This window comes from Heterocephalus glaber, unplaced genomic scaffold (genome assembly GCF_053883595.1).
Source record: "Heterocephalus glaber isolate CG9 unplaced genomic scaffold, H.glaber_assembly_v1.0 deba00000676, whole genome shotgun sequence".
Taxonomy (NCBI): domain Eukaryota; kingdom Metazoa; phylum Chordata; class Mammalia; order Rodentia; family Bathyergidae; genus Heterocephalus; species Heterocephalus glaber.
The window spans coordinates 17,856,963-17,881,494 of record NW_028258156.1 but is presented as its reverse complement, the minus strand read 5'-3'; the positions used below and the strand labels follow the sequence as shown (position 1 = coordinate 17,881,494).

Sequence of the window (24,532 nt, the reverse complement as noted above, 5' to 3'; positions counted from 1 at the left end):
TATATTGAATCTTTTATTGGTTTAATTCAGCTGACTCCCTCTAAAGGTGTTTATTCAGAAACAGTTGAGTGAAATAAACTCAAAGTAAAAGAACTGAACAACTCTAAAAATTGTAGCTAATTTTATAGCAATATACCTTTCTCACAAGAAATTTTTTACTAATTATTTGTTATAATTTAAAGATTAGTAATATGATAAATTGTGCCAAATAATCATACTTTCTTAAAAATAAGACATCACTTATTCTAGTTTTAAAACAAAAGCAAATATTCTGAGATAATTATAGGAAGTTAAGTTCATTAGCCAATATTCCCCTAACACCTAAGGCAGTTTTCTGATTTTTTTTAATGACTTTATTACTGCCTAATTATCCATATTGCTTTTCCTCCTTTTTGTTAAACTGAAATTCACCCAAGCAGTTTAACCTTTCATTTAGAACCATTAAATACACCCCCTTCCTTCACTGATAATTGGCCTCTTTCTTTATTAACTGATTTACCCCCTTGATTTATTACAAATCTTTTTTGCCAAATTTGGATCCATTCTATTAATACACTCTTTACCTTCTTTCAACTCAATTAACACACTGTCACTGTTACCAAAGCTTTCCTATTATTTCTTCAGGTTCTTATTGCTCTTTAAAGATCCTCTAGTAGAAGTAATGAATTTTTAATAAACCCGAATATTTTAATGATTCTTATTTAATCATAGGATGAAATTTATGTGAGACACTCTAGTCACACTGAAAGGCTCCCTACCACCTTGTCATAGTACTCTATGGTAACTTTTCCAGCAATACAAATACACAAATCTTTGCTACATAACTGTGCCCTCTAAAAACACAAAGACATATTGCAATTATCATAGCCACAGCCAAATCAAACTGAGCCAGCTCCTCAGTCAGCAATTTCAACATCCATACAATTTTTAATAAAGTGAAACCTACACTTGTGCGATCAGTAAATATTAATGCCACCTCTGAGTGTGAGTAAATCTGTTACCAGGTTATGCAAAAAGAGTAACCTTTCATAATATGGGTCATCAAGATTTCTTATTAAGGGAAATATGCGTTAGCTGTGTTTGTGTGTGTGTGGTAAAATTTGTTGGTTGTTGCCTTTAGCTTGTCACTTTTCTGATCAGCCACAGTCACATTTTTCAGCAACTGCCACTTTCACTTACCAAACACAGTGCCTTTTTTCCCTATAAGAAAGAGGAAACTGGGAGGGAAACTACAGACCTTGCATCAAATAAGATTACGTATGAGTTTAGGTTTGAGATTTCATTCACACTTCTAGGACCTAAACCATGAAACAGAATATAGAATTCACCATCTCTTTTATGTAAGAATAAGTGGGCAGTCTATTTACTGGTGGGGAATGTATCTAAGGTGGCAAGGGATGCAGAAATAACTAGAACATAATTAACCATTAGAATCTATAAAACTAGAATAAACTACAAGCAATCAGAAATGTTAAAATTTCTACAACCTCTTATTTTAAATAATTTTAAACAAATGGGAAAGAATTTTCTCTTCATCCTTCTTGTAAAACATCGAGTGGCCAACTTCTAAGTTTGCAATTTTCAATAACTTTAACCAAAGATATGATCCTAACAAACATATATTCATTATATGACTTTGACCAATAAAAGACCTGGTGTTCAAAGCCTTCTTATCTGGTCCAGAATTTGTTTAATATGCCAATGTAGCTCGTCTTTCTCAAAAAACTTCAAATCAGTTTTTACTCCAGCTTCAAAAGCATGCATCATTTTTCTAACACTCTGAGGGACTGATTCTTATGGCCAGCTTGTTAATAATTCCATCTTTGTTCCTAAAACTATTTTCATTCAACTTTTTAAATGCACAGAACTTAGAAATCAAACTGCAAGTTACTTTACCCCTAATACTTATCTACCCCTCCCTGAAGAGCTGGCATTGGCATCGGGTTCCTGTGCCCACGGCTACACCAGTCACCTGCACAGCGGCCTGGGAATATGACAAGCAAGGTTAGGTTAGGTGGGGGCTCAGAAGGGCCTTTCCACTGTCGGTTTAATACCCTAAGTTACCATCTTGAAATTCGAGAACCTGAACTTGTTATGTAAATGAAATCTAAAGGGACAATGGAGTATTGCCAGGGTTTGTGTGTACAAAAAAAAAAAAAATGTATTTATCTTTCATTTTTCAAGAATATTTGCAATAAGCACAAAATCCTGGTTTGAGGGATTTGTGTTTTCTTTTGCCATTTTAAAGATGTCACTCAGTTATTTCCTGTCTTCCATTAAAGTAAAAGCTATCATTTTGCTTTTATGAAGGTAGCATGTCTCCTTTTTCCTTTGGACACTTTCCTGCTTAACTCTTCTCTTTTCGGTGGTTTGGCTTTGTGCCCTGAATCATGTTTATCCTGATAGGTTATCCCAATAGTGCTCCTTTCATCTATGGTTGATGTCTTTCATTTGTTTTGGGAAATTTTCCACCTTAATCTATTCAAATATTGTTGCACCTTCATTCTTTCTCTCCTCTTCCAGGACTTCATCAGATGAAAGTGAGCCCTTTATACCCTTATGTTTCTTGGATGTTCTATTCTTTTATTTCTCCATACTTTGGTCTAGATGTATTCTAAATGAACTATTATCCATTCACCAGTGCTCTTGTCAGTATGTGTAATAACTACTAAATTTTCTTTTAAGTACTTCATTTGAGTTATAGTTTTCATTTCTAGAATTCTAAATTTTTTTTTTTTTTTTTTTTTTTTGGTACTGGGGATCAAACTCAGGACGTTATGCTTTTGAGGCAGGCGGTGGAACCACTGAGCTAAATCCCCGGCCCTATACTGAATATTCTTGACAACTTTTAGCCATTGGTCCTTTCTTTTTGATTTCTAGAATTCTAGATTCTAATTCCCTGGTAAAATCATATATTCTTTCATCAATCAATTTTTTCTTCTGTGCTGGGGAGGCAAGTGCTCTACTTCCACAGCCCTGATCAACTTTTTGTATTTATTGATTTATAGTTATTTTATAGCCCATATCTGATCATTCCACTTTTTGGATCCCTATGCAATTTTTTTTTTACTTACAAACTCAGAAAAATATTTGGTTGTATATCAAAATAATCACAATAAGTAGATAGAACAGATAAATACACACAATTATATATTGTGAGCTCTACTGAATTTTAAAACAATTATAGTCATTACTCAGTATTATCATTGCTCCGGGCATTTGTTTCAAAACATGAATTTCCTTTTTTGGCAGGCTTCCATTAATTTCCTTTGGTAGGTCAAACATTTACAAGTACTCAAGCACAAAGGAACTAGCACTTTCCCATTTCCCTCACTCCCCAACCACCCCACCAAAGGCTCTGTGCTATTTTATCTATTGCCCTGGCTCAAATCTCCATAACATTCTATTCTTATTTAGGTCTAGATATGTAGCCACCACACTGGCCATCTGCCAGAATGTGGTAATGAGTTTAGCATGTCACAAACAAGATGCTGAAATTGTTTGCACACACTACGTTCATGATAATGTCCTACTGCTACTAATGAAGAAACTACATTTAGGAACCACTGTATCAAGAACTTGGCTGCAGAAATAGGAACAAAATGAGAGGCACAGCATCTCAGGGCCTGCATGATGTCTTTGCCAAAAATGGGCAAGCTGCTCACCCATCACGCAACAGGTAGAGAGGCAGTACAGGATGATGATTAACAACACTGCTTCAATGTGAAACCCTTTAAATCCTTCTTCTGCAGATGCAGAAACAACGCCCGACACACTCAGCCGTCTCATCTTCGATAAGGGAGCCAAACACCCTCACTGGAGGAAAGATAGCCTCTTTAATAAATGGTGCTGGAAAAATTGGGCTTCAACTTGCCAAAGATTAAAACCAGACCTATATCTCTCACCATGCACTAAACTAAAATCAAAATGGATTAAAGATCTAAATACTAAAATAGAAACTCTGAACCAGTTGGAACAGAGGTTAGGTAGAACCCTTGAAGACATCGGTGTAGGAAAAGATTTTATGAACAAAACCTCAGTTGCCTGTGAACTAGCACAAACAATCAACAAGTGGGATCTCTTCTTATTAAAAGGCTTCTGCACAGCAAGAGAAACCACCAGCAGTGTGAAGAGACAACTCACAATGTGGGAAAAAATCTTCACCTGCTCTTCCTCAGACAAAGGTCTACTATCTCGAATCTATAAAGAACTTAAAAAGATCAGACCTCCCAAATTTAAAGACCCAATCAAAAAATGGGCATCTGAAATGAACAGACATTTCTCACACAAAGAAGTAGAAATAGCAAATAAATACATGAAAAAATGTTCAACGTCACTGGTCATTCGAGAGATGCAAATGAAAACAACACTGAGATTCCACTTCACTCCAGAAAGAATGGCTCCTATCATGAAATCAACCAATAACAAATGCTGACAGGGCTGTGGGGAAAGAGGAACCCTGCTCCACTGCTGATGGGAGTGTAGACTGGTGGAAGCACTGTGGAAATCAGTATGGAGATACTTCAAAGAACTAGGACTGGATCTTCCCCAAAGAATTAAAAGAATCATACCACAGTGATATATGTGCGCTCATGTTCATAGCACAGTTTGTAATAGCTAAAACTTGGAAACAGCCCAAATGCCCATCAACTGGAGACTGGATCAAGAAAATGTGTTTTTTTAATAAAATGGAGTACTACTCAGCCATAAAAAATGAGAAATTAGAGACATTTATAGCTAAGTGGATGCACATTGAGGTGATACTCTTAAGTGAAATAAATAGGACACACATGAATAAATTCCAAATAGTTTCTCTGGTGTGAGAAACTGAAAGTGTAAATAAGGACTAAATGTATAATAGGTAATGTGAAGTAGGAAGAAAAGGGCCAAAGGGGAAGGAAGTGGGAGGGCTAGGGGAAAGGATAGAAGGGAATGGGATTAGTATGAGAAAATGGAAAAATAGGAACAAAATCTTTTTAAATAGGGAGAACTGGAGGGGTTGAAGGGAGGGCTGGGCAAGGGTGAAAAATAAGAACCAAGAGAGACTATGTAAAGGTGCAAATTTCCACTGATGAATGTCGTTGTAGTGTATACCTAAAATGTACCAATGATTAGCATGAATAATTAATGATGCAAAATAGGAAGAAAAGGTCCAAAGGGGTAGGGGTAGTGGGAGGGGCAGGGGAAAGGAAAAATGCTGAGAAATGGAAATAAAGTCTTTGTAAATAGGAAAGGATGGAGGGAGTGAAGGGAGGGCTAGGAATGGGGACAAAAAAAAAGCAAGATGCATTATGTAAAGGTACAATTCCCAATGAGAAATGTAATTGTATTGCATACCTACAATGTACCAATAAAAGAATGGTTTTTAAAAAAATCCTTCTTCTGCTATTTATTTACCCTGTCCTTCAGTAAATTACTTAACTTCTCTAGGCCTCAGTGTCCTCATCTAAAAAATGGAGATAACAACGGTGTCTACATTTGAGGGGGTTAAATAAAGATTCAAGTGACTATAAAACTCTTAGCCCAATGACTCAAAAATAATAAGCAGTTAATAAAAAAAAGAGATGCATGTGGCTATCTTTTTTCTGCCTGTCTTTCCCCCTTTGTCTTTGAACCTGATCGCCCCAACACTCTCACCAACACCCAGTGTTTGCCTGTATTACTTATCTTTGCCTATCTGATGTCTACGTACAGGGAGCCTTCCTTTGCTACATAGCAATCACCTTAGTGTTTTCCATCTCAGACTTTAAGATTGCACCTTAATTCACTGAGACACAGTCCATGGAAACAACAATGTATAATGGGAAAAGGTTTAGACATAGCATTGCCCAGCAAAATATAACGGCACACATGATTTTTAACAGATGTCAGTAGTCAAATTAAGTGCTCAGCAACCACATGCACCCCCTACAGCAGACAGCAGAGGTTAGGGCCAAATAAACTAGATTCAAATTCTAGCTGCTATTTATTTGCCACTCACTTGCTTTAAATTTCATGTTGTTGAAAATAACTATCTCCAAGGCAGGCATGATGGCACATGCCTGTAACCCCGTCACTTTGGAAGGCTGAGACAGGAGAATACCAAGTTCATATCCCATCTGGACAATTTAATGAGACCCTGTCTCAAAATAAAAAACTTTAAAAGGAGGCTAAAGGTATACAGCAGCTGAGCAACAATGGGTTTGATATCCAATACCATAAAAAAACTATCTCTAAATATTATTATGACAAGTAAATAAAATGGCATATTCAAATCACTTAGCACAATCTCTATATTTAGGGATACTCACTCAATGAGAATTCCCTCATCTTAATCTTCCACTCCAGAACTTGATCTAGTCCTTCTACTTTCTCTTCTAGTGCTAGTATAAACGTTAGCCTTTTCCCTGCTTACATGATGGCTCTCCCCCTTGTGTCCTAGCAGCTACAGATTTTACAGGATGGCCTTATTTCTAGAAGCCATGGACACTTTCAGTCATGATCTAAGGATGTGGTCCCAAGAAACCAAAAACACCTGTGCTGGAGAAGTGACCCTACAGTCTCTTCTCTTCCCAGCTCTCCCTGCTGCCTACTCAGCCTATATCTCTCAGCTGCTACCAGGGCTGTGGCTGCCTCAGCATCATTGTTGATGTCAACGCTTCTCAACTTAAAGAGGGATTGGCCTCAACTACTTAAAAGGTTGAACATTAGTCTGAAAAAGAATTGTCCAACATCCTTCAAAAGTGGCAAGGTTATACAAAAGAAAGACAAGAACAGTCACAGAATCAGAATCACAGAATCAACTAGAGAGACATGAAAACTAAAAATTAACTATAAGAGCTTGAGTAGGCCTTTGGCCCAGAAAAAAGACATTAGTCAAAAAAACTACAGTGAATGAGATCTATAGATTGGTTAATAATGTATCAATGTCAATTTTGTGGTCTTGATACTATGCTGTACATATACTGTTAATATGAATGGCTGGGTAGATGGGAACTCTCCAACCCTCTATGCTATTTTTGTAATTTTTCTTTATGTTCAATACTATTTCAAAAAAAAAGGTAAAATGCTTATACTGTGATTATTTGGAACTGCATTATAAAAGAGCTTCTGTCCCAATAGACTTCTTAAGTGATATATTATTGTGAAAGAGTGCTACTTACGTTAAGCCTATTGCAGTAAGGCCATCACACAGGTTAACGAAAAGTCAATTCCAAGGTATAGAAAAATCCACCTTAATCACTACTATTAGTTTGCAAATCCACTAAGACAGTATGAGGCCACCTACATACACTCAGGAATACTGAGGACTTAATTACAGCAAATCATATTTTGTATGAGCTGTAATTTTATTAAATAAACATAGCTTTTGAATTAACAATACTGCGTAACATGCTTAAACAATAGCTCCCTTGGAACCCACATTTTACAGAAAGAAAGATTTAGGAAAAGACCAAGAGATGCCAAGAACCCTTTTCCAATAGGTACCTGCTTCCCTCCCTCAAGCTGCGATGCCCTAAGTAACAGCATTAGGCAAGCAGCTCCAAACAAAACCCCAGCAATAAAAGGGATAATCTGTGCAGCCACATCACGTGTTTCGTAATGAATTCAGTCATAGATAATTGGTAAATCGAGAAAGGATTTCAACATAATATGGAAGGTGCATTGTTCATATGTTATTTTTCCTCTACATCATTATTATTATTATTATTATTATTATTATTATTATTCCTAACAGCAACTAAAGGCCAAGTACACAAGGAACAGCAAGCCAGGAAGGAATTGGCACTGTGCATTCAATCCTTCTTTCAGAAGTAACTATTACAAGGTTAACACTGATTTTTGTGTAAAAAGGTCGTACATATTATTAAATATAAGTAAATAGCATAAAACAATAATAAGAACATATACCTCTACTATCAGTATATTTCATACAAAGCCTACAACCTTTTCTCTACTTGCAACTTACTGCTCATATCCATCCCTCTGCCCTTGTGTCCATAGATAGCCTAACCCATCCTGTGTCACCTCCCATTAGGCTATCTTTACCCCTTTTAAGTATCTTTGTTTGAAATACTTAACACAAAAATGGTGAAGGTAGTTCATCTACTGTAATTTATTCATTAGAAATTTTGTCTTCTAAACTATATATTTTTATCGTGATTATTAGTGATCTAGTTACAAAGTTGCATCAACTCTACTAAGTTAAATATGAATTTGCAAACTGAAAGTTTTCCAGAAATGCATATATAATATTACAGTAGAAGTGCTATATTTCTGCCCATCTTGAATACATAAAATGCTGTCCTGCAATGTTTTTAAACATAAAAATATCATACTACTTTGCTTCCAAAGATTACTTATATACCAATAAAATGTATTAATATCAATATATAAACAAAAATATTTTATATTATCTGTAAATTGAACATTCAGATATGTATTTCTATATTTAGTCCACATTTCTTAAATAGGTAGGATATTTGAATTTAGTAATGGAAATTAGCATGTATATTAAGACCAGATTTATGTTTTTTGTAAGAAAAAAAAACATTCAGTGTTGTTTGACACAGAGCAAATGTGTCCATGAGCATTTATCAAACAAACATCAATCTTTTAAAATGATGTAGTCTAAGGGCCGGGGATGTAGCTCAGTGGCGCCATGCCTTCCTTGCAAGCACGAGGTCCTGAGTTCAATCCCCAGTGCTGGAAAAAAAAAATCTCTAGAAGAGTATATAAAGCAAAAATGGTAATAATGCTTGTTTATGGACATAAAATAATGTAGTTTATAGTTCGTATAAACTATAAGTATGTCCAGAAAGCATTTTCACCCTAAAATCACATATATACTCTCCATGCTATATATATGGACTTTATAGCATTACCTTAGGCTAAAGAAGAATTTCACATCAGATCTTCTGTTTCAACAATATTGTTTAACGATTACGTGTTAAATGCTGTACCAACCCTAAAGCATTCTTTTATGCAAAGAAATCCTGCTAGCAACAGCATTATGAAAGAAAGTATATACTCTTTGTCCATGACAATGATATAGCATATAATTGACTTATAAAAAATATGGTTCACCTGGAGTAGTTACCAATTGTTATAACAACTCTAATTTGAGTGTTTTAAAAATTAATTTCTGTAATAAATATAAATTGTTTTATTATCTACCCATAAGAATAGTGTTCTCTTTTCATCATAGTCCATGATATGCTAGGATATTTTTATAGACCTGTGCAACACTGAGTTTCAAAGGGACTTTTCATACTTTTCAATTACCTATTCAAATGCACTTGCTTAGAGATAGTCATTGTGTTTCCCGTGGGAAAAAATACTGCACAATTGTCTGCTTGTAGTGTGACCTCTTTCACTTGGGTGGGTATCTGCTCCATCACCCACTAAGTGAAGATGTAACCTTGTCAAACCAAAGGCAAAAGAATAATGAGCACACAACAGGCTTAACTGGCATGGAAAAGGGTTTTGAGGAGGTTGCAGAAATAGTACTCTGAACGACAGAATAAAAGAACACTCCAAAGAGTAGGTTAATACTGAGGAAAGCACTCAAAACCTGAGAAGCATTTAATCCCCATCCCTGGAAGTCTGCCACACAAAACTCCACTCAAATGTATTTAATTCATTAGCTACTAACCAGATTCGGTTAATAGGTTTTCAAATGATTCCTGGTAGAACAGTCTTAAAGGAGATACACTTATAGAGTATGTATGAAGGAGATACATTTACAGAGTATCTAGTTCTTCAAAACGTTAGCCAAAGGTAAACAAAAAGTAGATACTGCCTTGCTTCCACCAATTATAAATCAGCATCCAACAAGAAAAATCACTGCAATTCAACAATAAGAAATACAAACTGAAAAGGTCTTCAATTAATGGTAGGCTTTCCTACCACTAAAACAAACAACAGTAATACTGCTACATTAGCTGCTACCTCAGTCCACTGACTGCCATAACAAGGAATCACATTAAAACGTTTTTATAAATAGCTGAAACCAGAAAAAAAATTAAGCAAGTTCTGTTTCAGTCTTCTCAATGTGAACTTACTTTTAAAACAAACAAAATCTCAAATCTAAACTATTCAAGCATGTACCGGGCCTGTGCATTTTATCATTGTGTCAATTATGCACACTTTGACACTCCGTTTTTACAACTAAGACAAGAATTAAATTTTTGTTCCTGACAGTAACAATATTTTAACAGAGAAACAGCGCCACCTTTTGGTCCCAAACAAAAGCCTCCACTCCCAGTCTTCTTCGCAGTTAAACTTCAGATATACATAAATGTTACTGAATTTAATATTATAATTATCTAAAATTTTTGGCTTCAGAAACTAAGAAAACATTAAGGTGAAATGAAACTTGCTTACCAAGATGCAAAACTTCAAAATATTACAAAGTAATACCAAACACACAGTTTGGATCATAAGTATAATGATTACCAATCAATATTTTATTAAGCATATTGTACCAGAATCAAGTATGTCAATCAACTGTTATATCTTTACTGCAAAAGAAAGTCTTTTTTATAGGTTGTCGCAGCTCAAAATTGATTTTTTAAAACACATTACATTGAAATTGTACTCATTAATTTTTATAATTTGCCATACAGTATTAACAGTAGGTTACCAGTTAAATCACCAAAGATACAGTCCAAATATGGTATGATTTTTACAGAACCAATTACTTACACCAATGACACAATGTCACCACGTTGAACTTGAAAATTCCTCACTTTCCAGTGGTTCAAAAGTACCACATCTGATGTCTGGCTTCCCCCAGGATTCAAAGAAGGCTAGAAAATGAGGAGAATAGACACATCTATCATTTGTATTTTTCAATCTTCATGGTTCCTTGCACTTCATAGCTTGAGTGGAGTGCAATAAAACATTTCTAATATAGTACCTTTCAATAAATTGCTGCTCTAAAATAACTGCAAATGATGAGTTTTCAAAAAGGCTCACTGGGATTCCTCATACATGAACCAGAAAAAAATAAATTACCAATACTTATTTGAAAGGAAAGTGTGCAAGATATTAAGTCTTTACAAAACTTTAGTAAAGAAGTATGGAAATCTTTCCAAAGGATTAAAAATATGGGGCAAAAATGACTCAATCCTCCCAATAGAATATTCAGAAAGGATTTATTTCCACAGTATGATGCACCATTGTTTCATCTGGGGAAAAGAGGCAATCATTTCTAATCAGCCAGTAAAACACTCAAAAAAAAAAAATACTGAGGGAACAGATACAGAGGAAAGGATAATCATTAAAAATGCAGCGATCCCCCCACCTTTTTTCCCAGTGTCAGCCTATAAGTAGCATTCATCCTGGGAATCATAAGAGTTCAGTTGAGCCTAACGATGGATGGAACAAGAATTGAGAAGCATTTGGCATAAGAATTCATCCAAAAGAAATGAGAGACCTTTACAATGCAAAGTACAGTACCCTAAAAAAGGAGATGAAAGAAGACATCAGAAAATGGAAAGATAGTCCCCGTTTTTGGCTAGACAGAACCAATGTAATCAAAATGACCATACTCCAAAAACCAATACATTGATTTCACATAATTCTAATCAAAATAACAAAGGCATTCTTCACAAATTTAGAGAAAATAATCCTCAAATTCATACGGAACCAGAAGAGACCAAGAATAGCAAAAGTAATCCTGGGTAACAAGACCAAAGCAGGAAGCATCACAATGTCAGATTTGAAGTTATATGACAAAGCTACAGTGATAAAAACAGCACAGTACTAGAGTAGCACAAAAACAGACATGTGGATCAAGGGAACAGAATAAAGGAACCAGAAAGAAAAAAAAAAAACAGTAACAGTTATCAATTTGATCTTTGACAAAGGGAAAAAAATACACTGGAGGAAACAAAGTCTCTTTAATAAATGATTCAGAGAAAATTGTATATCCACTTGCAGAAGATTGAGTCTAGACCCATTTTTCTTACTGTGTACCAAACTAATATCAAAATAGATCAAAGATCTAAATGTCAAAACAGAAAAACTTAATCTGCTGGAAGATAAAATAGGTAAAATTCTTAAAGACACAGGTATAGCTAGTCAAGGACTTTCTAAACCAAACCCTAATGGCACAAGATATGGTACCAAGAATCAACAAATGAGACTAACAAATGGGACTAAATTAAAACCCTTCTGCATAGTAAAAGAAATAAACAAGAGTGAAGAGACAACCTACAGAGTTAGGAAAAAATTTTGCCATCTACTCCTTAGAGGACTAAGATCTAGAATATATAAAGAACTCAAAAAAAATTAGCCTCCTCAAAATAAAAGAACCAATCAAAAACTGAGCAAGTGAAATTAATAGACACTTCACAGGAGAAGTACAAACAGCCAATAAATAGAAGAAAATGCGTTCGACATTGCTGGCCATTGAAAACAAAATTCAAAAAATATTGACATTCCGTCTTACTCGAGAAAGAACGTCTATCAACAAGAAATCAAATGATAACAGAAGCAGATGAAGTTGAAAGGAAAAAGGAAACTTTCTGCGATGCTGGGGGGGGGGAGGGGGATGTAAACTAGTATACCCACTATGGAAATCAGTATTCCTCAAAAAAACTATTACTAGAAATTGCATTTTATCTAGCCAATCCCTTTCTAGGTATCTTCCCAAAAGACCTAAAGACATCGTATTATAGAAATACATGCATACCCATGTTTATAGGAGCATAATTCATAATAGCTAAATTTTGTTACCTGAAAGGTTTTTGGGGTTTTTTTGGTACCGGGGATGGAACTCGGGTCCTTGCGCTTGAGCAGCAGGTGGCGTAACCACTGAGCTAAATCCCCGCCCCAATAGCTAAATTTTGGAAACAGCCTAAATTCCCATCAAAAGACAAATGGATAAGGAAAGTGTGGTATTTAAACTCAATGAGAGTACTACTGTGCCATAAAGAAGGATAAACTTGAGTCATTCGTAAGTAAATGGATGCACCTTGAGACTATAATGTTAAATGAAAGAAATCAGATACACGAGTTTAAAAATCACATAGCTTCTCTTATATGAGAAATCCAAAATATAAATAAAGAGAAAAATTAAAAGATAGATAATAGGAAGTAGGATAGATAATGGGAAAGGGATCCAGAGATGGAGGGAAAGGGAAGGAGGGAAAGGAGATAAAAAAAATAAGTGAAAAGAAAGAAAAAGAAACAGATCTTTTGCAAGTGGAAAGGAGAGCAAGAGACGAAAGGAGTAGGGAGGGAAGGAAAGGGAGGGAATGTAAAAAGAACTAAGATACAATACTTTATTTTTTGATATGTTTTCCTGTTAAGTACTCATTGTTTAATATAATAAAGCTCATAAAATTAAAATTAGTAATTCATCAATAGAAAATTCTAAAGAATAATCATGGGTATTATACACCCACCACAATGCACCTTCAACACAAAATTGCCTTTATGCCCTGGGGGCTGCAGATTGTCTTCAACATAACAATCAAGACACACACAATTACAGGATCCTCTTAATCCCCACTGACAGTTTCCACTAGTTGAACTCAACCACAAGTCGTACCACACACTCACAGTGTGTTTTCTCAGGTCCAAGAAGTCATATAAGCAAATATTTCTGCCTGCAATGTTTCCCCCTCTTTCTGCCTTCCTTTCAAGTGGTTAGCTCACTTTAAACAAAAATTGAACTCCATGCAGCAACCTCATATGAATTCTTTCCTAATAGTCAATCTTCTCTCTTCCTATGCCTATCTTCAGTCACAGATGATCAAAAATCCCAAGTTCCCCATTTACTCTGAGATTAGTTCTATCATAATATATTCAAAGGTGCATTATAATTACCCCTGGTCTTTTTTACCCAGTGTCTATAAGCATCTGGGAAGATTCTTTCTTATGTCTGTATTTTTTTTTTATGTCTGTATTTTTGAGACCTGATCACTTTGAAGGTGATTAATAGATTTTAGTAGAAAGAATCAGAAACTATCAATGCATGATGGTTTCTCCAAAGTATAAATAATTTAAAGATCAAAATTAAAGATGATAGGAAACAGGGAGGTAGACTTTTTGCAGGAAGGGTATCTAGGACTAGAAGGAGCAGAGAGAGGAGGGAGGCAAAGGGAGATTAAAAAGGATTAATGTGATATGAATATATAACTACTCCCCACGACAAATGTATTCACTACCTACTGCAAACATGTACTAATACAAAAATCTAAAAAAGAATGTGTGAAACTCCCAAAGACTCCCCAAACTCACCTGCCTAAAACAGATCTTACTCCATCCGCCCCAGCCCCCAATGCTTCTGTTTTCCCATCCTTGGCTAACAGTAACTGGTATCCTGTACACTGCAAGAGTCTGGATCCAGCTTCATTTTCTAACTCTGTTTTTGTGTCTCTCACATCAGATTCTCTGTCTGCCCAGGATGCCTTTTCCCCACTTGGAAAACTACTTATCTCTCAGACCCCAGCTCAGATGGTCACTCCTCTATGAGGGCTTTCAAAAAAGACATGATGATGACGACGACGACGATGACGACGACCACGACGACGACAACAATAACAAAAAATGTAAAACTACCCACAGTTCCCTTGTGAAAATTAGGAAATTACATCCTAGTGCTCCAGGACTGGGGAGTGAAGAAATTCCACAGACCCAAATCTTGCCACTTAGACCTACCTTTCCCTTATCTAATCACTCTTCTTTTCTATTTTTCCAAACCTAATTGTTAAAAACAAAAGGTAAGGCAATGTAAACAACAGATTTATACAGGGAGATCCCAGAAGAAAGCATGTCTAAATCTCAAATAGTAAAGTACTAAAATCATCAGTTAACAACCAGAAGACCTTTTTGATTTTACAAGGGAAGCAACAGTTTTCTTTTACCTTTCTTCTCCTCCACAAGGTAATATTAATTATACTCCATCTGTACTCCCATAGCAATTTTCCTCAACTTCAATGATAGCACACAATAGGTGTCTGCCTACTGATATGACTGTTTCACTCAAGTGTAAGCTTCCCATGTCTTACCCATTTTTGCGTGCTTAATTCAAAAAGAGTTACTATAGAATATTATTTCTGGATTTGAAAATTTAAAAGATTAAAGGACCGGGCCGGGGATTTAGCTCAGTGGTTCTGCAACCTGCCTCGCAAGCGCAAGGTCCCGAGTTTGATCCCCAGTACCAAAAAAAAGATGAAAGGACCTTAGAAGAATATCTAAGAAATACACTTTCTAAGCATTGTTCATTATCTAAACAATGAATATATTTAAGGACCTTAGAAGAATAGCTAAGAAATATACTTTCTGAGCATTGTTCATTATCTAAACAATGAATATATTTCTTTCACTGAAAGCATATCCTAGATAACTAAATATGGTAAGAAACTTTTTGCATCTCATCAAGTTAAATAAGGTAAGCATTAGGAAGTTTAACAGTGCTTCCATATTACCCATCATAAAATAATGGTAATCACAACAAGATAACTATATCATAATTATATTATTCATTTATGAATATGAGCAACACTTATGAAGATGAAAAACACATCATAAATAAAAAACTTGAATTGGGAAACTTTCTATGGCATAATAAAAATCAGAGTTCTTTATGTTTCAATAAAAAGTTTTATTAAAAGAAAACAAATATTTTCTTTCTGATTTTAGTAAAACCACTTTTGAGAAGAAAATAATTCACAGACTTCAAAATGACTTTAGGCAGGAAATTAAGAACATCTAAATTGGATGATGTTGTTTTAGAAAAATTAGTTAATCATGTTGGTGCTTCAAAATTTTACATCTTGCTTTTCCATGTGGGAATGACAGTGCATGCTTCAGACAGAGCAAGCAATCATTTCAAATCAAAGAATTAATAAACTGCAAATCTATATTAAAAGTAATAACTTTGATAATCTAATATGACCAAGCTACATTTCCTTGTACAGTATTATTGTAAATATTTTAAACCCCACATTCCCCCAAACTATAGCAAAATTATAAATTACTTAAAATAATATTTTTAAAGTGAAAAATCTCACAGAATCTCTGAGTTTCTACCTGTATCTCAAGGTGTTATGACTGTATGTTCCTGCCAGCAGTCCAGGAGATTTCCAGCAGTAAGGGCAAAAATGTCTGTAATCATTGGAATTAGTAACAGAACAAAAGAAAGTCAATGGCCCCCTGCATATCTTTTCTTCCAAAACCTGTATTCTCACACTCAATCATTCTGCTTCTACCAGGAACTAACTAAGGTTAGAATCAAACTCGAAAGGGCTGGGGTGTTAGCTCAGTGGTACAGCATATACAAGGTCTCCTAGGCATGTACAAACCCTTGTGTTCAATCTCCAGCACTGTGAAAAAAATAAGCAAAACTTGAGGAAGTCTTTCCGAACAGGTATTGCTCTTAAGACAAAAAGTTGTTTATGTCTTGGCTCCATTTCCTTTCTATCCATACTACCTTAGGCAAATTATAACCACTTTAAATCTCCTTTCTTCATTTATAAAATGGCAACTGTAAAATGTCATAAGGTTGCTTTGACAGTTAAATGACACAATCCACAAAACCTTAATACACTTCATGATACAAAGTAGCAGTCAACAGATATGATGATAGTGATAACAATAGAATAAAAGGAAACAAAATCAACAAGATCTACAAGATTTATGAAAAAGTTTAAGCATTTACATATTATTCTACATATTTCTAATTTTAAATACTAAGGTAGAAGTCTCCAGGCAGAAATTCTACCCCTTTTTTCTAAATTATGAGTGAATTAATTTTTCAATTCTTTTAAGCAGATAAAATCAGCATGTTTGGGGGGGGCCTTAATTAAAATAACTTTAATGTGTACAAATATTGTTACAATTACATATAGAAGTGTTTTATTCACTATGTTTTAAGCTTTAATTTTTAAAATATGCATACAGGCTGGGGATTTAGCTCAGTGGCACCGTGCCTGCCTCGCAAGTGCAAGGTCCTGAGTTCGATCCCTGGTACCGCAAAAAAAAATTGTAATTTTAATTTTTAAAAATGCATATACATATAAAAAGACATACATTAAAAATCTAAGAGTCAGCTCTTGCTGATGAGATTATGATCTTTCCCTTTATTTGGTGCTTGCATTTCATACTTTTTTCAACATTATAATAATAAGTACATGTTTTGGAAAAAAAATTTTTTTTGGTACTGGGGATCAAACTCAGGACCTTAAACTTTCGAGGCAGGCGGCAGCACCACTGAACTAAAACCCTAGCCCTGGAAAATTTTTAAGTTACATCAGAAAGAGCTTATTGGGCCAGGCATTTAGCTCAGTGGTGCCGCTGCCTGCCTCAAAAGCACAAGGTCCCGAGTTCGATCCCTGGTACTCAAAAAAAGAGCGTATTATGTGCTTTGCTCTGACCAAGGCCCTCTACAGTGCACTCTAAGAAAGACTATGTAAGTCAGCAAAATCCAACAGATGTTAATAAACTATGCTAAAACTGGAAGGAGCAGGAAGAGAAGGGAGAGGAAAGGGATGGAAAAAAAGAAGACAAGAGAATTAAGTTGTGTTATGTACATGTACCAACTCCCCACAACAATTATAATCATTATGTACTGTGAACACGCACTAATAAAAAAAATTAAAAACTAGAAATAGCCAATTGGAAACTGCTTCTCAAACCAGTACAGCATAAAAATTGGGCTTTGATGTTCATCTCTGATCAAGGACTATGTTGAAGGATTTTTATTTCTCTTACAAACAAATACTAGTATCAAGATATCCTAAATCCTCAGCTTGTGTCCAAATTGAAATGGCATGACAGTTCTGAGGAAATTTATGCTTTGGTTTAGGACAATAAAACTCCCCTAAGGAATTAAATAAAACCAGGACAGACCTTTTGCCTTGTAAGATTTAACTAAGCTATCAATCAATAAATGATAGAATTCAGGTTTTTGTTTTTTCTTACTTTCTTATTTCAAAAAATTCACAGCCTAGGATTCATTGCCAGCAATCTACCAACAAAGCCTGGTTTTAAATTCCTTGGGAGCAATTCATTTAACTGTTTCAGGTCTATAAAAAGAATCCCCCACACTATACATATGCAATCTACAAATTTTAAATATTAAATGTTTCACATTTAAATGAGATGACTCCCAGTAGAGAACATGAAAAACCAATAACAACCCTCTGACTTTTTTCCACCTTTCTGGCTTCTTTTTTGTACAGGGATCGAACTCAGGACCTTGCTCTTGCGAGGCAGGTGCAGCACCACTGAGCTAAATCCCTGGCCCCTTTCTGGCTTCTATTAACAGCTGTCTGCTGTTCACTCAGTCAACAATCCTCCCACCACTTCTCTAGTCCCTAGCTGCCACCTACTCCCCAAACCAATGCCACATTTTAGGTTTTTGTTATGGCAGAACCTCACTAACAATACCAATTTTTGTTTTAGTTATCTATTGCTTTATTAAAAAATAAATACTGTAAGCTATGTCTTAGAAGAATAACTACAGTTTATCTGCTCATGATCCTGAGTTTGGGTTCCAGTCAGCAGGGTAGATTGTGCTGGTATCTCTTGAGGTTTCTCATGTAGCTGTGATCATCTAGGGTCAAATAGGGCTGAGTAGTCCAAGCCGGCCTAACTGACGGGTCACACACTTAAGTGGGGCTGGCTGGCCAGAATGCCTCAATTATCCTCCAACATCTCCTCCAGCAGGATAGCCTTTATCACACTTCTGCCTGAGCAATGTTTGCTGATGTCCCCTGGGTCACAGCCAGTCACACAGCCAGAGGCAGTGTGGGAGGAAGCTGCAAATCAGTGGAGGAGCCCTGATTGTTGAGGAGCCAATACTATAAAACTCTACAGACTCCTTCTGCTAAGTGAATGGACCATTCACTCAAGTAACTCTTGTGATTCCTGCTTCCTGTTGGTCATTTTTTAAGTTACAAAAAGAAAAGTTTAAATTTTTTGAAGGAAAAGAAACATTTGTTGGCAACAATAACAGGTCATATTAAGCTAGAAAGTACAAAATATTCATTTTTAAAATATAAATAAAGTTGGGCTGGGGATTTAGCTCAGTGGTTCCACTGCCTGCCTCGCAAGTGCAAGGACCCGAGTTCGATCCCTGGTACCACACACACAAAAAAAAAAAAAACAAATAAAGTGGAATGATAATAAAAAATGAAAATTAGGAAGTAAGAAGAAAATCAAAGTTCATGAAATAATAAAAATTTTAAATGACATGTATTATAAATTGGCATAATCATTGGTAGGAAAGTTGAGATATAATCTAAACTGACACAAACATGATGAACAACAGACAAAAAATAAGGAAGAAAACATACCTTTTTTGAAAGGTATAAGAGTAAGAATTCAAAAGTTTAACAACAAAGGCAATTGGGATTCTTCATCTAAAAGCAACTACCAAGCTTAGCAAACCCCACAATTATTTGTTCTCATCCAAAACTTGGGGCTCTTTGTAAGGAAATGATTCTCAAACTTCTCAGCATTTTCATAGGACTTGTTACACTGCAGATTCCAAGGCCCTTAGAAAATTATCCTAATTGCATATTTTTGAAATACGACTCTGAACCTTAATTAATAAGCACTCTGCATGGTGTTAATAAAAATGTCCAAAGACCAAATTGACTACAAAACGGATTTTTCAGACAAGAAACAGACCACAGTCCTGCTTACTCTTCACATTATCCTTATTTCTTGAAGTTCTTATGACAAGCCCACATTTAAAATTTCATAATCAAAAGCTAACATGCTCCATTCCCCTAGTTAAAGCTCAATTTGAGCTGCTTCATCTTTTCAAGCCTCCCTCCAGCAATAAAGCAGAATTTTTTCAAACTACAGGTCACTACTAATGAGTGTGTCACAGAATCAATTTAATGGGTTTCAACCAGAAGTGAAAATATCAGAGGGCATTGCACATAATGATGGTAATTATGGTTTAAGTACTGTTACATGAAACTTTTGTTTCAGTTGCACGTATGTGTGAATAATGCAAAACTTAATATGACTCATGAGGAAAAGAGGACTGAAAATCTCTGCCAAAAAGAATATGAAGGGTTCATCAAGGAGCAAAAATGTTTTCAGGAGAATAGTGCAGCAACACCCTCAAAGTCTAAGAAAAAAATTAATGATGATAATTTTATCTCATCTCTGTAGAGTTTAATTATTCAGGCACTTCAATGCTTCAAAGCACAAATTTAATATGCATTTATTCGGCATCCTCTGAACAGGTAGGTGAGAGGAATATGGTCCCTTTCTTTTAGAAGCTTACAAGTTAGGGTAGTATTAACCTATGAAATAACTACAGGATAACAGAAAAGAATTTTTCATCATGACTTAAACTTACAATGCTGTAGGCTTTCAAATAAGTGAACAGCAGAATTTAGGAAAGTTGTAAGAAGACAGAACTTGAGGTTAGTAAAGGCACATAACATAAAACAAAAGCAGAGAAGTATAGAAATAAGCCTCATGATACAGTCAAAGTAGGCTAAGTGCCAGCAAAAGGAAAGGCAAAAGCCAATGCCTAATACAACAGCGAGCGGATTTACTCCATAGAGTCATCCAGAAACACAGGTCCACTTGGTCTTATGCATCTACCATCACCTGTGGCCTGAGCATCCTCACTGGGGTCCAGTGAGAAACTGTGCTGCTTCTATACAGAGGCAGGGGTCCCCACTTACAACAGCTCAACTTCCAATTCTCAACTTCAGGACAGTGTAAAACCTATAAGCACAGGGTAGAAATCATACTTCAAATACTAAACTGTTATTTTTCCCTGGCTAGTGATATGCAGAATGATGTCCTCTTGGGATGCTGAGCAGTGAGCCTTAGCTCTCAGGCAGCCATGTGATCATGATCTCGAGGGTGAAAAAAGCCATCCCTACATGTAGTGTGCTGCTGAGCTATGATGGTGCAGGGAGGTGTGGTAAACGCATTTTCAAATTCTATGTTCAGAGGAGTTAGTAAGACATATTGATAAGGTGAGATCTGTATGTATGTGTGTGTGTATATGCATGTATGTATAGGTGTATATTTTTCTGTATACTGTATTTCTACATCTTAAAGAAAAATCTTTAGACCAGTCAGAAACACATCTTCAATACGCAAACCAACTGATCCAGAGTCTCCCTCCTTTGACTCTGGATCAGGAGACAGTGGTCCTCTGCCTTAACCATTCCAGAGACTGCTCCTCCCAAGACTAACAAATTTGGTGTTAGCTTGGCAATTTCTTAAGAAGGAAACACAAATGTACCGTGCCACTACTAGGTATGTCCCTAGAAAGAGTGTGAAGATGCGTGGTGTATGCAACGTGCTCTTGGACAGTTCTATAACAAAACCAGTAAGAATGTTTGTGAATAAATACATACGTACACACATGTGTATGTACACATACAGAACAGACCCAGTCTCACACTAAGTTGCCCAGGCTGGGATCAAACTTGAGATCCTCCTGCCTCTGCCTCGAATTACAGGCATGTGCCACTATACTCAGCTTCACAAAAATTTTTAAAAGATGTAATAAAATCAGCATTTAAATCACAGAACTCTAGCTATATAGAACAAAAGCATACAGGCATTATCTCATGGAAGGTGAAAAAAATCCATAAAGGAACATTATGAAGTTCTTCCTCCTCACCAACTGTTTCGGGGTCTCATATGTTTCTTGCTATAAATACAAACTATGTGAATTCTCTGCTTAATGATAGGCTACAGAACTGTATAAAAATTCATAACATTCTAAGGAGTAAAAATCTCAGGTGAGATTTCTGTGCCGAGAGTAGTTTGGGATGCAAGCCCATAAAGTGTTCCGACATGAAATCCCGGCCTCCTCTACATCAGCCCCAGCAGACCAAGGGAAGGCAGAGCAGAGAGGAGTCAGAGCTGGAGGAGACTTGTGCCAGGCACTTACAGCACCTTGGAAGCACAAATTCAGCAGTGACATAAAACCCCCTAACTCAAAAACACCAGGCCATAAATCACTACCTGTCTCTTCCCCTGAGAGTCTATACCAGCTTCCCAGAATGTCACAATAACAGTCACAGCCGAGGATGACTAAAGGATATTATGAAGCCTAGTAGTGTAAGTTAAAAAAAAATTTTTTTAATAAAATAAAAATAGAGATTGAGAGAAAGAGGCTCTTTGCTTGCTTTTTGGACAGGACTTTTAATTTTAAACTCAGTAGTAAATGAGATAATGACTATAAAGAGCTAGGTAGGAGTCTGAGAGACTTATTACAAAACAGTTTCTTGAGGCTCACACACAGGTAGCTGAAAATCAAGACAATTTCAAACCAATGAATGTGTGTTGCTGGCCAATAAAGATCTCAATGCTGAATAAATTCTATTTTCTCTCAAATTCTCTGATTTTCCAAATACATTTTGCATAACTATATCTCTGAAGCCTGAGCTAGAGAGATAGTACAGTATAGTGGTGCTTTCAAATATCCATCTCTCTTGCCATGCACTGTGGACAAAGGAAAGCAGTACACTACATAAAAATTACGTAGCAATTGCAACAAAAATAAGATAATGACACTTAAAACTGTTGCCCTCACTTTTTAGCCTTTGATCTTAATTTTAAATATGGGAAGCATGCACCTCCTATCAGAACCAGGGACGATGCTGCAGGCATTCTCAATCAAATGAAATCTAAAACTTTGGTGTAAGGTCATTAAACTTCCTAGGGCCCCCTCTTACCCTAAAATGTCTGTGAGCCACTAAAGTTCTAATTTGAATAATTGCATTCCACCCACATAAATTCCCTCTGTAGTTTCAACTGTATGTAATATCAGTCATTTCCTGAGTTAAATTAATGTCATGTAATATGGTGCTTCTTCACTAAAAAAAAGTCATCTTCTTTCATAGGTAACCTTTCAACAACCAGTAGAAATGATTCATGTGCACCAGAAGGGAAGAGGCCAGTATGAGTAATCATTAACTAGCAATTTGTACCATTATTCATTGTGTGCCAAGCATTGCAAAAGGGACATCTCATCCCATAAAATAGATGCACCTACACAACTTTATGAAAAACCAAATGTTTCTTAAACTGAGTCCCATTTTCCATTGAAATACATCAACATACCATTAAAAACTTTAGTTTCATGTATGACTTACTTTCCACAAGCTGAGACTCCCCATATTTGATTACCTCTATCCTTCTAGTCAGATACTTAGTGAATTGTAAATTAATATTGGAAACCGTAACCTAAGAAAAGAACCACTGAGTAGTGTTTAAAAAGTCTTATTTCTCATCAGATGAAATCCTGAAACAAGCCTCCCCCAGTAAATTGCAAGCCAGTAGAATTTTTTGAAGACTTAGGGTTCTTTAAGCAAAAGTTGTTACTCACAGTGAATTGCCAGTGTTGCCATAACAATATTTATTTAATAGCCCAAATGACTGGGATTACATGTCCCTTTAATAAGACTGGATCATTTAACTCTTTGGATTTTCTTCAATGACATGTCTGAAAGTTACAGAGTGATCTTTAAGAAAGCCATTCTAAGTCAGGAATAGTGGCGCACACTTATAAACTCAGCACTCAGGGAAGCTGAGGCAGGAAGATCAAGTTTGAGCCCAACCTGGGAAACTCAGCAAGACCCTGTCTCAGAAGCAGGCTAGAGCACAGTAGCTCAATGCAAAGGCCCTGAATTCAATCCCCAGTACAAAGAAGGAAGGAAGGGAGGGAGGGAGGGAGGAGGGGGGAGGGGAGGGGAGGGGAGGGGAGGGGAGGGGAGGGGAGGAAAGGAAAGGAGAGAAGCAAGCCAAGCCTTGCTAGTGACAGTCCAATTGGCCCTGGCCTATCTATCTCAAACCTAAACACATCTAAAACAGATCAATCCATTCCAGATTTCAGTGACTCACAGTATTAGTTGATCCCAATTTTGTCAGTCTTGGACTATAAAAATAAGGATTTTTCTTGGTAGATGCAAAGGTAAATACAACTTTTTAGATGACTTCTAAAATCAACTATATTCTCTGTGGGGTCACACAGGCTGTGGCAGATGAACTCAGAACCCTCTCTTCGCTCTCCACCTTTGCCAGACTTTCCCGAGGGTGGAAATACACTTCCAGTCAGTGACATTGGGTTTGACACTGACTTACTTTGAACAGTGGAATGCAAACAGGATTAAAGTTCTGAGCCAAGACATTAAAAAGCACTGAGTGTTTCTTCTAACCCTCTTGTGTCTTCTATCACTCATGGGAAGAGCATACCCCAAGGCAGCCACCACTCTGTGGAGCAGACTGAATCAACCAACAGCCTAGAGTGATGACAGCCAATGCAAAAGACCCATGAGTAAGAAAGATAGATCTGAAATCCTGGGGTTGTTTGTTCCCATAGGAAAAGTTAATATACGAGCCAACAAAAAAGAAATTCAGATGTGATTTTCTGATACCATTCTGTCTTAATTCAAATTTCCAGGTTAATTCACCAAAATAGTGTGCTAAACCAATCAAATCTTCATTTCTGAACATACCAGGAGTTGACAAAACATTTATCTGAGAGCTTGACAGCTTCCATGTTAATTTCATCTGAAGATTTATCCATTACCCAGGATTAATA

General features: G+C 36.1%; 1 protein-coding gene across 2 annotated transcripts in view; it reads right to left on the bottom strand.

The window, feature by feature from the left end:
• Nucleotides 1-24,532, bottom strand: part of Immp2l (inner mitochondrial membrane peptidase subunit 2) — a 903,239-nt gene that overhangs the window by 834,737 nt on the left and 43,970 nt on the right. For both annotated transcript variants that reach the window (XM_021253899.2, XM_087206453.1), the window contains exon 4: nucleotides 10,687-10,790. In XM_021253899.2, the coding sequence (XP_021109558.1) occupies nucleotides 10,687-10,790 (104 nt within the window). The remainder of the gene's footprint in view (nucleotides 1-10,686; nucleotides 10,791-24,532) is intronic.